This window comes from Equus quagga, unplaced genomic scaffold (assembly GCF_021613505.1).
Source record: "Equus quagga isolate Etosha38 unplaced genomic scaffold, UCLA_HA_Equagga_1.0 146_RagTag, whole genome shotgun sequence".
Taxonomy (NCBI): Eukaryota; Metazoa; Chordata; class Mammalia; order Perissodactyla; family Equidae; genus Equus; species Equus quagga.
The window spans coordinates 10,424,767-10,438,656 of record NW_025796728.1 but is presented as its reverse complement, the minus strand read 5'-3'; the positions used below and the strand labels follow the sequence as shown (position 1 = coordinate 10,438,656).

Below are 13,890 nucleotides of genomic sequence, written 5' to 3'. Positions count from 1 at the left end.
GTTAAATGAGTTGAAATCTATATTTACTCAAGGCTCCCTCAAGTCCTATCAAGTCTAGGAACAGAGTTTATTTAACCTTTCATACAATTCTAAATTGTATTTGGAAAACTGACCTTGATTTCCTTTATTCCTTTCTTTGCTTTTAAAGTTTCTTCAGCAGACTTTGTTTTCTCATTCTTCTTTACTGTTTCACTTGCAAGTTTCTTTCCACTTGGTATAACCCCAAAGAATTTCCGAATATCCTAAAAACATAAAAGAGGATTCATACATAAACATTAACTACACAAAATTCTATTTCCATTGTAAAAAGGGACAGCTCTACACACACACACTGGGTTATGCCGAGTAATTTCTTCTTAGTAACATAGTTCCATATGCAGCAGCATTCCTTTTATATGCAAAAGTTAACTGATAAAAGTACCTGAGCTAAAAATAATTTGCCTAATGAAAAGTAATATTAATTCTCAGAATCTGGCCAAAAACAGGGAAACATAAGAAACTGAAATCTTTGTTAACAACAGCACAATTACACAGGGGTGCAAGTAAAAGGTATCTATTGGTCATGCATACACACACTCATCCCATTACCCCAGGCACAGGAGGGGAGAAGACAAAGAGTTGAAGAATACAATTCTTGCCCATAGGATTTATACTCCAGTTGGAGAGAAGAATAACTCTCACAATGCTGATCATTTAAAACCTTAATAATTAAGAACCCTGACATTATTTTCCTTTACATGATTTTTCCAAATTCTGAAAAAAAAATTTTTGAGGAAAATTGGCCCTGAGCTAACATCTGTGCCACTCTTTCTCTATTTTATGTGGGATGCCGCCACAGCATGGCCTGATGAGCAGTGCGAGGTCCGTGCCAGGGATCCAAACCTGCGAACCCCAGGCTGCTAAAGAAGAGCACGCAAACTTAACCACTATGCCACCAGGCCAGCGCCCTGAAGAAAAAAATCTGATGCTTATTACAATACTCTTCTTACTTACTCTACACCCCCTCCACCATGTTAAACTGCAGAATTCAAATTAACCATGCTGAAACATCTATGATGTAATTTACAACTAAAATCACTCACTTTTCTTATCCTTATCATACATATTCTTCCCTACCCTATCCAATTTTAGCTTTGAAGAAACTGTGGTATAGAGAACAGGAAACAGACCTTAGAATTAGAAAGCATTGGTTTGAATCTCTGCTCTGGTGCTTTCTATCTGTGTGGCCTTGGGCAACTTACTTTAATTTATCTACATCTGCTTTCTCATCAGTAAAGAGGGACTAATAGTACCTACACTTTATGAGGATTAATTATGCATCTATCACTACTTTGGCTCAGTAAAAAGCTTCCCTTCACCCCGTTTATGAACTATTATCCCTTCATATCACTGAAACATCTCCATTTACGGTTATCTCTGCTCACAGGCAGGAGTATAAGGAATACAGAATAATGAGAACTTACAATCTAAATTTCAAAGAACTGGGTTTAAAGAACCAGCTGTACCAATTTCCCTCTTCCCATCCTTGATGGTTATAATCCTGAGTGAGTTTTCAACCCTTCTTACCTGTTCCAACCTCTTTCTCTTTATTGTTGTGAGGAAAATGCCTATAAAAGTACTTCGTAAAGTATAAGAAAGTTAACAATTATTTCCTAGATCTTGGCAGTAATTGCCATACTCTTAAAATGTTGAAAGTTTGAAACAACTGTGTTAGACTAAACACACAAGCATATTTTAGCTTTGCGACTAAGCCAATAAACAAAGCAGAAAAATGAGGTATACAGGCATGTTAAATTTTTCAAAAAGATTAAAGACTTCCCTGGTTTTATACGTTCTTTTGTAAATTTCATAATACAGAAAAATCACAAGTACATCCTAATAAAATCTAACTCTAAAAAATACTGTTTATGGAATGGATACCTCAGCTATGAAACCAGGAGATTTGTGTCAGGCACTAAGGAAAAGATGGATGATAAAGAAAGCCACAGTCTTCCGTATAACTTGCAACGAATTGAGTTTGAGGCTGACAACTACTTACTTTATTGCTTCTGGAGGAAATGAAAGTTTCACATTGGAGTTTCACTCTTAAAATTACCAAGTGATTCTTCATTCTAATAGTGGTGATTGTTTAAACATGCATACGCATACATATATATACACACACACACCCCCCCCACCCCACATGCACCATGGAAATACCAAAACTGAAGATTAATAATCAGGTTAAAAACAATGATGGTTTTCAATCTGTTTTAGGCCCATAAATGCTTAAAACCACAAAGAGAAAGAAAACAAAACATAATTCAGGAAATGGCACTGTTGGTAACGTTCAGCTCTCTGGTTTTTGTCTGTACCACACTGCCACTCCTCAGCATTGCCACACTCTTTCCTAAGTAATTCCTTCTTTTCACATTCCCTTTCTTTTCCTTTCCCTTTATTCTACGCTACTCTCCTGCACTTATGCTGATGCCCCATGCCCTTATACTCTGATGGCAGTAGAACAGTTAAATAAAATTACAGCATCCTGACATAACTCAATATACACTAAAATTCTAAACTTCTGGAAAAGAATTTCCAAGAGAATGAAAGACATTCTACTCATACCTTTTTAGGACCATCTTGTGTATAAATCTCTAGATGCAAAGGTCACCAATTTGGCCTTAATTTATAGTGCGACTTCACCTTACTCTTCAATTAATATTCTGTCTAGTATTCCAGGTCTTCAATGATTTCACAAAATGAAGAAGAACAAGTTTATTGGCTAGTTATATTCCCAAATAATGGATCTAAATACCACTCTTATCTGCATGGAATAATTCTTGCAGAATATGAGTAGAAAAAGGAGCTCAATTTTACATTTACTTTTATAATCTTGGCAAAATACAGGCCTTCTAAGCAGAACATCAAGACTAGAAACTATCCATAAAGAAAGATTTGACTACATAAAAATAAAACAAAAGATGCCATAAACAAAGTTAAAATACAAGCAACTAACTTGAAAATATCTACGTTATATATAAAACGGTTCCTACAAATCAATAAAAGATAAGCTAACAGAAAAATGAATAAAAGCTACTAGTAAGAAAAATATAAAAGAAATGCAAACAGGAACAAACATAAAAGATGCTCAACTTGACAAATAATAAACAGATTTGTCAAAGATGAGAAACAGATGCTCAGACTCTGCATTGCTAATAGAAAAACAGGGGGTCGGCCCAGTGGCATAGTGGTTAAGTTCACACACTCTGCTTCAGTGTCTCGGGGTTCACAGGTTCGGATCCTGGGCACAGACCTAGCACTGTTCATCAAGCCATGCTGTGGCGGCATCCCACATAAAGTAGAGGAAGAATGGCACAGACGTTAGCTGAGCAACAATCTTCCTCAAGCAAAAAGAGGAAGATTGGCAACAGATGTTAGCTCAGCAACAATCTTCTTCACACACACACCAAAAAAAGTAAAAATGGGTATAATCTTTCCAGGGGATAATCCAGCAATACCTATCAAAATTTTACACGTGCATACCCTTTGCCCCAGTAATTCCATTTCTAAAAGAAATAGATATTTTTATTTGGGGGAGCTAAAAGAGAGTAGTAATTAACTCTTCTTACTTTCTTCAACAGTCATTAAATGAACAAACAGGTCAGCTCTAATAAGGCAAAAGACTTTGGCAAAAATCACACAAAAGTGAAAAATTTTAGCACAGACAGCTAACAACAACAAGTAAATTTTTGAGGCTTTTCCTTACAACTACTGGACACAGATTTATCTCTTTTGATAATTCTATGAAGTAAACAGACAAGAATGATACATCACCATTTTGCAGACGAATAAGTTGAATTAAGTCAGACAAACACAGGCTTTTTGTCAGTTTTGCCACTTACTACCGAACACTTGGGATAATTACTTAACTTCTCTGCCCCTTAATTTCCTCATGATGCCACCTGCCTCAAAGGATTCCTGCAGGGACGACAGGTAGCACACCAAAAATCTCCAGAATGGAACTTGGTCCTCTGACTCCAAATCTCTTTCATAGTTTCCCACTTCACAGTGACTGCCCTTTTATAATTTTCCTGTAATTCTAAGGAACTATGCACAAGTAGCCATACCCCACAATCAGCAATGTGGCCTTTCCCTTCTCATTATTCCTGATACATCTGACCCTTGTCTGTTTATAGGCAGGCATTGTGCCAGGGAGTTAGGACACAAACCAGATAATCCCCTCGTGAAGCTACCTGGGAGACACATTAGTATATCACAAATTAAATGCAGAAGAGTGCTAAGACAGAGGTAAACAGAAAACGATAAAAGCACCAGGAGCACTTAACACAGAGAGCCTCAGGCACGGCTTCCCAAAAGGAGCCATAACTGAAGTGGGTCCTAAAACGATTAGTAGGACATACTTTTGTTAGTCACAGAAATCAGAGTTTGAATACACTGCTGTAAGGTCCATCCAGCAGGCTTGTCTATCTTACTCACCAGTGTATCTCAAGCAGAGGGCTAGCACCTCAGATAGTATTGGTTGAACACATGAGTGGTTATTCCTAAGGTCACTGACCTTCACACCTGCGCTCAGAAAGAGAGGTTCTTGATTACATAAAATGAAATTGACAGTTGATTTGTTTTTAAAGATTGAGTATTAAAATAATTTTAATTGGGGCCAGGCCAGTGGTGCAGCGGTTAAGTTTGCACGTTCCGCTTCGGCGGCCCAGGGTTCACTGGTTCAGATCCTGGGTGCAGACACGGCACTGCTTGGCATGCCATGCTGTGGCAGGCCACCCACGTATAAAGTAGAGGAAGATGGGCATGGATGTGAGCTCAGAGCCAGTCTTCCTCAGCAAAAAGAGGAAGATTGGCAGCTGATGTTAGCTCAGGGTTAATCTTCCTCAAAAAAATAAACAAATAAATAATGCTTTTAATTGAGATTAATTTTTTGCTATGACTTCACCTGTTTCTTTTTGTTTTAAGAAATTTTAAGTATGTATTAACACTTATGGTATATTATTTCGGAGGTAAATTGTTAAAGTTGATCTTCTACAATTGACCCTTGTAATATGATACTCTTTTAATATGGTACAATATTGTGGCTAAAAAAAAAATACTTTCACTTTTAGTAGGACACTTCCTCTGCTAGAAATTTGTTTTTAGCCAAACAAATTACTTTTTTTTTTAGAAATCAGAAATATCTCTACATATAATTGATGTTAATAATACAGCAAACTCTAGCACAGGCCTCAAGAACTTCTCTGAAGAAGATACCAGCAATCAATTGTTCATATATTCATTCAACAAGTATTTACTGAGAGCCTTCTATGGGCCAAAAATTATTCTTGTGATTGGGATAAATATAACAGGCAAAAATCTCTGTTCTTATGGAGCCTTAATTCTACTTTCTGCTCTTGGTGTTTCTGTCTTTAGAAAATAAAGGAGAGCACAGGAAATAAAGAACAGACAAAATAAAGCACAGTGGCGGAACAGAAATGGAGAATAGATGATTATGCGAATTATGAGGAACAGAAACTGCTTCCTCTGCTCGCCCTGGAATCTATTCAGTCTACCTGAGAGGCTGCTCCCAAGACAGTGAAAGGACCCATTTCCATTCTTAGTTGTGTCTATGAAGATGTATAAGATTCTGGGGCCAGCCCTGTGGCCAAGTAGTTAAGTTCACATACTCTGCTTCAGTGGCCCAGGGTTTTGCCGGTTCGGATCCCAGGTGCAGACATGGCACCACTCATCAAGCCATGCTGAGGCGGTGTCCCACATAGCACAACCAGAGGGACCTACAACTAGAATATACAACTATGTACTGGGGGGATTTGGGGAGAAGAAGAAGAAAAAAAAAAAAAAAGACGACAGACAACAGATGTTAGCTCAGCTGCCAATCTTTAAGAAGATATGTGGGGCCGGCCCAGTGGAACAGCGGTTAAGTTCACACGTTCCGCTTCTCAGGCACCTGGGGTTTGCCGGTTTGGATCCCGGGTGCGGACATGGCACTGCTTGGCAAAAGCTATGCTGTGGTAGGTGTCCCACGTATAAAGTAGAGGAAGATGGGCATGGATGTTAGCTCAGGGCCAGTCTTCCTCAGCAAAAAGAGGAAGAATGGCAGTAGTTAGCTCAGGGCTAATCTTCCTCAAAAAAAAAAAAAAAAAGATATGTAAGATTCTGAAGTCATAATATTGATATTGTATGAGCCTTAGGCTACTCTCTCAAAGAAATATTGTATCACAGAAAGTTTTCAGGTACCTGATCCAAAAATACAAACACTGGCAAAATTAAACAGAAAATGGAAATAATTATCTACTTCAGGTTTAAAAAAATAAGTTCTCCTTCATTCCTGCATAATTGGGATAATGGAAGCATGTGAAACTCTTTATGCCTGATCTAATGGTTTAGTTCAACATTTTGACATTTTCACCAGGGCTAACGTACCTAATGGTCTTTATTCATCCAGAAGTCAACTTTTTACAACTGCTTTCTGATCTAAAAAAATCAAATTTAAACTCCTTGAATGAATACTGAACTAAGGTCAAATGGAAAATAGACCTACCATATAATAAATACTGTGTATTTCTCTAAGCTACATTATTCATTGTCATTAAGTGTTCAGTAGCTTAGATATAAAATTATGCAGAAAGGGCTACAGAAGATGTTTTCATACCAGTAAGTTTTACATTCTAGTTGATTTCTCTTTTATTGGAAATACAAAGTTTACTTGTAGTTATTCATTCATCAAATACATATAGAAAATGTACCATGTGCCAGGCACTATACAGCAGTTCCCTATCCTTGTAGCCCCTATCCTTGCAGAGCTTATGCGCTAGTGTAAAAAAATCTATCAATAATAGGTTTCTTATCGAATAAATGTGCCAAAATGTGTGCGAAGGAAACAAGGTGGGTGGTCTCTTCACTAACCATAACACTCATTTCTTGTGTTTTTATGGATCTGACAAAAGCTATGAATATTCTCCACAGAAATATGCAAAAACACACTATAGTATAATACAAAAATATAATTTAGTCTTTAGCCCTGGTTTCTGGCACAGAGCTCCTAAATTCCTCAGAATTTCCTGAGTGATAAGAGAGTCTTTTGCTCATAATCAGCCTCTTTAGATCACATCAGAGTTTATGCTAATGACGTAACTTCGAGTGGAGCCTTATGATGGGGGCCAGTCACCAGAAAGGCCAAACACGTGATCAGAGGGTAGGACCTCTGAGCCTGACCCCTGGACCTACAGGGAGGGAAGCGGAGCTGAAGATGGGCTTATAAAACTCTTGAAAGAGCAATGTTTGCTGTTTGGAGAGCTTCTGGGTTGGTGAAGACATCAAGCTGCTGGGAGGGTGGTGCAGCCAAAGATGCACGGACGCTCTGCACAAACACTTCTATATCTTGCCTATGGAGCTCTTCCTTCTATTTGGCTGTTCCTGAATTGTATCCTTATAATAAACCAGTAAATTAAAAAAAAAAAAAGTAAGGTGTTTTCCTAAGTTCTGTGAGCCATTCTAGCATATTATTGAACCTCAGGAGGGCATCATGGGAAGCCTTGATTTAGAACCAGTGAGTAAAGGTGGCCCAGGACTTGCAATGAAGTCTGAAGCAGTCTTGTGGAACTGAGCCCCTTAACTTGTGGAATCTGCACTAACTCCGAAAAGTTAGTGTCAGAACTAAATTGAACTGTAGGACACCCAGTTGGTGTCAGAGAACTAGAGAACTGACTGGTGTCAAAAAACCCTCCACACACAGACACACCAAACTTTGTGTACAATTTTAGGGTTTTTTTTTTCCTAAAGTCTATATTAATGGCTCTCCAAGAACCCTAAGTCACAAACTTCTGATCCACATATTCACACCGCACAAGCTAACTCACACCCATCTCAACCTCAGTACCACCTATATACACACTGATACCTCCTAAATCGCGTCTCAACTCTAGACCTCCTCTGAGCGCCATATCCATGTAGCCAATAGTCTGCCAGATATGTCTCTGTCCAAATGCCCCAAAGTTGCCTCCAACCCATAATGTCCAAAACTAAGCTCATATTCTTCTGGGACTTGCTTCTCTCCCTTTATTTCCCACCTCAATGCATAGCACCACCATTCACCCAAAACAGAAAAATGGGCACTGTTTCTCCTCCTCACTCTGACCCTCCACCTAAATATCCCACTTGACCTATCTCCCAAATACTGCAGTCCTCTTCCCTTTATTTCTGTTGCCAGTGCCCTGATTAAAGGCTTTATTTACTTATTTAACAAACCTTTAAATAGGACTTACTGTGTGCCAGCCAATGATTTAAGCACTTAAAAATATTAACTCATTTAATCCACATAACATCCCTATGCAGTTTTTAACTTCAATTCACAGATGAGAAAATTGAGAATGCCAACAAGACACTCTTCTAGTAAAAGTTTTGAAATTTAAGACACTCTTAAATGTAAACAAAAAAAGACTTCTTGCATTTTCCTACACTAAGGTATAACTAACAATTCTACAACACTATTAGAGAGAAACATTGCTATCAGGCAGCCCGAATGCAATTTTAATATACATAAGCCAAAACAAAGTACCAGACTTCGCAAAGTACTCAAAAAAATCATGCATTTTTTAGAGTCCTTTATCCATACCCAAAGTTCCCAATTTGATTAGTTATAAATCTATTAGTAGAGCTAGAGACGAAAAAAATTTTTTGCAATAAATACTCCTAAACCTGCACAGAAGTAAGCTATCATAATGACCTTTAGCTTTAAAAGGTCAAAGTACAAAAGCTGTTGTTTATTTACTTTGAAGTATAACCAAACAGTTCTAATTACTTTTTTCCACTGCTGATGGGCTCAACCAACAAACAAGTTATATTTGCCTGTCAAAAGTGCAATGAGAAAGCAAATTATATCACTGTGTTCACATGTCTTTGAAGAGTACAGGATTTTATTCAAAATAAGTACTGAAGTGCTCTGTAGAGTAGCTGCCAAAATATTATTATCTTGGCTTTACTTCTCTACTTTGAAAGCAACAAAGAAATATAAATATTTCCGAATATTTTTAAGTAATCCACCAAATCCACAAGCAGAAACTGATTATCATCAATATACTTCACAAAATCTACCCAAACGTAAAAATCTTTCATCTTGAAAACCACAAAAATGCACAATTATATAGCTGACTAAAATATACAATGATGTAACTGGTAGCAACACAGTAGAGACAAACTATGAAACAATTTTAAAGTATTTAAAATTATATTAAGGCCTTATACTTCAAAGGCAAAAAGTAAGTTGTTGGAATGCTGTCCTCTAAGATCAACAAAAAGAGAGATCCACTCTCACTACTTCTATTCAACATTGTGGAGGTTCTAGCAAAAGCAATTACGCAAAAAAATGAAATAAAAGGCACCTAGATTGGACAGGAAGAAGTGAAACTATCTCTACTTGCAGATGAAATTATTTTATAGAGAGAAAATCCTAAGGAATCCACTAAAAAACTATTAGAACTAATAAATGAGATCAGCAAGGTTGCAGGATAAAAGATCAATATACAAAAATCAGTTGTATTTCTATACTCTTGCAATGAACAATCCAAAAGTGAAACTAAGAAAACAATTCCAGGGGCCAGCCCGGTGGTGTAGTGGTTACATTTGTGCACTCCACTTCAGCAGCCCGAGGTTCGCAGGTTCAGATCCCAGGTGCAGACCTAGCACCACCCGTCAAGCCACACTGTGGCGGCATCCCACATAAAAGAGAGAAGACTAGCACAGATGTTAGCTCAGCAATAATCTTCCTCAAGCAAAAAGAGGAAGATTCGCAACAGATATTAGCTCAGGGCCAATCTTCCTCACAAGAAAAGAAAAAGAAAAGGAAAACAATTCCATTTACAGTATCATCAAAAAGAACAAAATACTTAGAAATAAACTTAAAAAAAGTGTAAAACCCATACTCTGAAAACTATAGAACACTGTTTAAAGAAATCAAAAAAGACCTAAACAAATGGAAAGATAGCCCATGTTCAGGGATCAGAAGACCTTATATTATTAAGATGACAATACTCCCCAAATTGATGTACAAATTCAACACAATCCTTATCAAAATCCCAGCTGGCTCCTTTGCTGATTCTAAAATTCATATGGAAATTCAAGGAACCCAAAATGGACAAAACAATCCTGAAAAAGAAGAACAAAGTTGGAAGACTCACACCATCCAATTTCAAAATTTACCACAAAGCTACAGTAAAAAAGACAACGTGTTACTAGCATTAGGATAGACATACAGATCAATGGAATAGAATTTAGAGCCCAGAACAAACCTCTCAGACTTATGGTTAATTGATTTCTGAAAAAGGAGCCAAGATAACTCAACGGGAAAAGAACAGTCTGCAAATGGTGCACAGACAACTGAATATCCACATGCAAAAGAATAAACTTGGACCTCTGCTTCACACCACATTCAAAAACTAACTCAAAATGGGTTGAAGTCCTAAATGTAAGAGCTAAAACTATAAAACTCTTAGAAAAAGGCATTAGCATAAATCTTTGTGACCTTGGATTAGGCAATGTTTTCTTAGATATGACACCAAAAGTTCTCAGGAAGTGATAACTGAGACCTGAATGATGAGAAAAAGGCAGACAAGCAAGCATCTGGAGGAACAGCATTCCAAGGAGAGGGAACAGCATTCCAAGGAGAGGAAAGAGCAAGAACAAAAGCTGAGACCAAACTAGCTTAATACACTCAAAAGACAGAGAGATGAGATCAGAGAGGCATGTAGGGGCCTTATAGGCCACGTACTGGTATGTACAGCAAAAGCTACATCATATCAGGGTATAGCACTGCTCCAGGGGGAGCATTCACAGAGTAAATTGCAATGTGAAAGGTATCTCCTAGTATGGGGCAATGAAGCAGCTCTAATGTATTTAGCCTTACTTGACAACTTTTCAAAACGACTATCCCTTAAGTCTCATGTGATTTAATTCAACCTTAGGCATATTTTCAGTAATTATCCCAGTCAATGAATTACACATGCTGACTTCTTAAAAATGGCATCTCTCAGGTTATTCACATTTTGAGCAAATAATTAAATCCTCACAGCAATCCAAATTGTTTACATGGCTTCTTTTTGGTCTTTTTATTTTTAATTTCATTGCAATTCCTTTAATAGACATTATATTCACATGGTTCAAAATTCAAAAGGGTAAAAAGTCTCCCTCCCACTCTGCCTCTCAGATACACATTTCTCATCTTTGGAGGCAACAAATGTTATCAGTTAGTTCCTATGTATCCTTCCAGAGACCTTTTAAACATCTTCAAGCAAATATGTATATATATTCTTTTCTCTCTTTTTCTATACAAACTGATAGCATATTTACATATTGTCCTACACCTTCTTTTCTTACTGAATTATCCTGGAAAACGTTTCATACCAGGGCATAAAGTTTTTTTTCTTTTTTAATGGCTGTACAGTATTCCATTTTGTGGATATAGTAACTTATTCCTTTATTGATAACTTTAATTGGAAAATATTTGAGAAAAACAAATGCAGTTCCTAGGGCAAGAGGTGTTAACCTTGTATCTATGAAAGGGCTTCAGAAGATATGTGCATCACCTAAAATGGTGTATATGTGCCCATATGTATTTCTGTGGGCAGAAAATCTGCATACCATTCACATTATTAAAGGGAAGTGTAACCCAAACAAAAGTTAAGAACTACTGTACTACAATATAACTTGTGCACACATGTTCAATAAACATATGTTAAACAGAATTTTAGTCTAGGGTTTTGCTAATTTCTGTACTAGAGACAAGGCTAAATCAAATAGCAATATAATCCAAAATTCTTATCTACTTTATAGAAACTTTAACAAATAGCAGAACTGACCCATTTGACTCCTATTTCCTTTCTAAAGGCCTGATTTTTCATCTGCACTGTGCACAGAACAAAGAAGAGAACCAAAACTTAAAGTACCTGAATGATCAAAAGTTGACTATTCAAGCTTTTGTTCACCAAAACTGACAACATCAGAGGCCATTCTGATGCTCCTTAAATTCTATGTAACATTCCAGAGTCCTCCCTGAGAAAATTAGATCATTGGTAGTCATGAAGTTGTATAATGACTACAGCTGCCAGGCACCAGGATAGAAGCTTTACATATATTATTCTGTTTAATCCTCAAGACAATCACTTAACGGCAGCTATATTTCCCCCCCTATTACAGGTAAGGAAATGGAGGCTTAAAGAGGTTAAAGTTAAGCTGTTTACTTGCCCAAAACCACATAACTATTAAGTGGTAGAGCAAGACTGAATAAAACATCTCACTCTCACCTTCAAGACTCCAAATCTCATCAGCATTCCACAATACTATAGTGCCTGAAGTCCAAAATGGAATTATGATCATTTTAGGGAGATGGTATACTGCAGTGGTCAAAAAATCTAGGTTCTAATTATAGTTCAACTATTAGTTGTATGACAAACTGTTTAAACTCTAAAAGCCTCCTTTATCATCGGTAAAACTGGATTGCTGTGAGGTTTAAATGAGAAAAGCTATGTAAAACAAACAGCTCACTTATTGACCTGAAGAAGGTACTTAGTACAATGTGGCTATTATTATTTTATCCTTTGTTGAGAAGAAATACAAAGGGCTGCAAGGTTTCCCAATTAGGCATAAAAATTTCCCCCCAGAATGCTGGCATTGCGACAAATAAGGTAAAGAATGACCGAAAAAAACTATGTCTGATTATTAAGTAGATCCTAGCTTAAAGGAACATCATAAATTGTCCTTTAAATTAAAATACTTCAAACACATACCTGTATCTACTGCCCTACCAGCTTGAATGTCTGTTTTGACGGCTGCATAATTATTTCATTCTCAATTTAAATGCTTTATACAGAACTACACACGGAGGTGGTTTTTAAGATTACTTCTAACATCAGGTGATGAAGGATGACAGCTGTCAAATGTATTACGTTTGTTTCTACCCTCTGAGGGGCTGAGGAGTTTTTTTCCTGGTAAACTCTGCTATCCCTTCAACTTCTATAAACTCATCTGAACAAAATAAAACATCCTCCCCATGCCCTCGGTCTCAAACGGCTATGTGATAAGCGTTTCGCGAGGCTATTAATGGCCAAAGTTGAAGGCCTGAGACAACTTTTTCATAAGAAAGGAAAGTTTGTTACTCTTCTCCCTCATGACCCAAAGCTTGAAACCAACGCTCTAAGCAAGACTCAAACCGAGGGTCGAGCACAGCTGAACAGGAAAACAACTAAACCGCCGAGCCTCTAAATCACCTTCATTACTCCCTTCCTTCCTCCCTCCCTTCCCCCAAGAGTTGAAAAAAGTGAAGCTGCCGCGCAGCACCCAAAGTCCTGCGCGCTGGCTGCCGCCGAGAGCTGCAGCGTCCAAGCAAAGCGCCCCGTGCTGGGTTGGTGGCCCCTCCTGCGCCTTCGCTCCCCGCCGGAGCCCCGTACCGCCGTCTTCCCCCACCCTCCCTGCCAGGAGTGGCCGGTCCACACCCAGCCTGCAAACTCTCCCAAGCCCCACAGCCTCCCTCCGGGGCTCACCATCGCAGCCCACGGATTGAAGCGCGGGCGGGCACGCCGTGGGCCGGGGAATCCGTTACCGAGACTCGGGATCCATTCGCGCCAACAACTTCTACAGCGAAGTGGAGGGAGGTGGAGGCGCGGCGCTCGCTGATGACGTCAGGAGGCGCGCAGCTTCCCTTCGGCCTGGGCGGGAGGCGGGAGGTGCGACGTGGGCCCAGGTGCCGCTTGGAGGCCGGCGGGTCGGCGCCCCGCGCGCAGACTTGCCCCTTCGGCTTTTGGCGGGGGCGCTCGAGTGAAGATTCCGAGATTGATACCCTGGGAAAGCGGGCAAACCAAGTTCCTCCCGGTTACAGTTCTGGAAGGTGCACTCCCC

General features: G+C 38.6%; 1 protein-coding gene across 2 annotated transcripts in view; it reads right to left on the bottom strand.

Annotated features, from left to right (window-relative positions):
* The window catches only part of LOC124232940 (replication factor C subunit 1), an 80,940-nt gene extending 67,264 nt beyond the window's left edge, over nt 1–13,676 (bottom strand). For both annotated transcript variants that reach the window (XM_046649885.1, XM_046649886.1), the window contains exons 1-2: nt 13,536–13,676; nt 114–242 (exon numbers count right to left, since the gene is read on the bottom strand). In XM_046649885.1, coding sequence (XP_046505841.1) covers nt 114–242; nt 13,536–13,538 — 132 coding nt within the window. In that variant the 5' untranslated portion in view covers nt 13,539–13,676. The remainder of the gene's footprint in view (nt 1–113; nt 243–13,535) is intronic.
* Between the last annotated feature and the right edge of the window lie 214 nt (nt 13,677–13,890).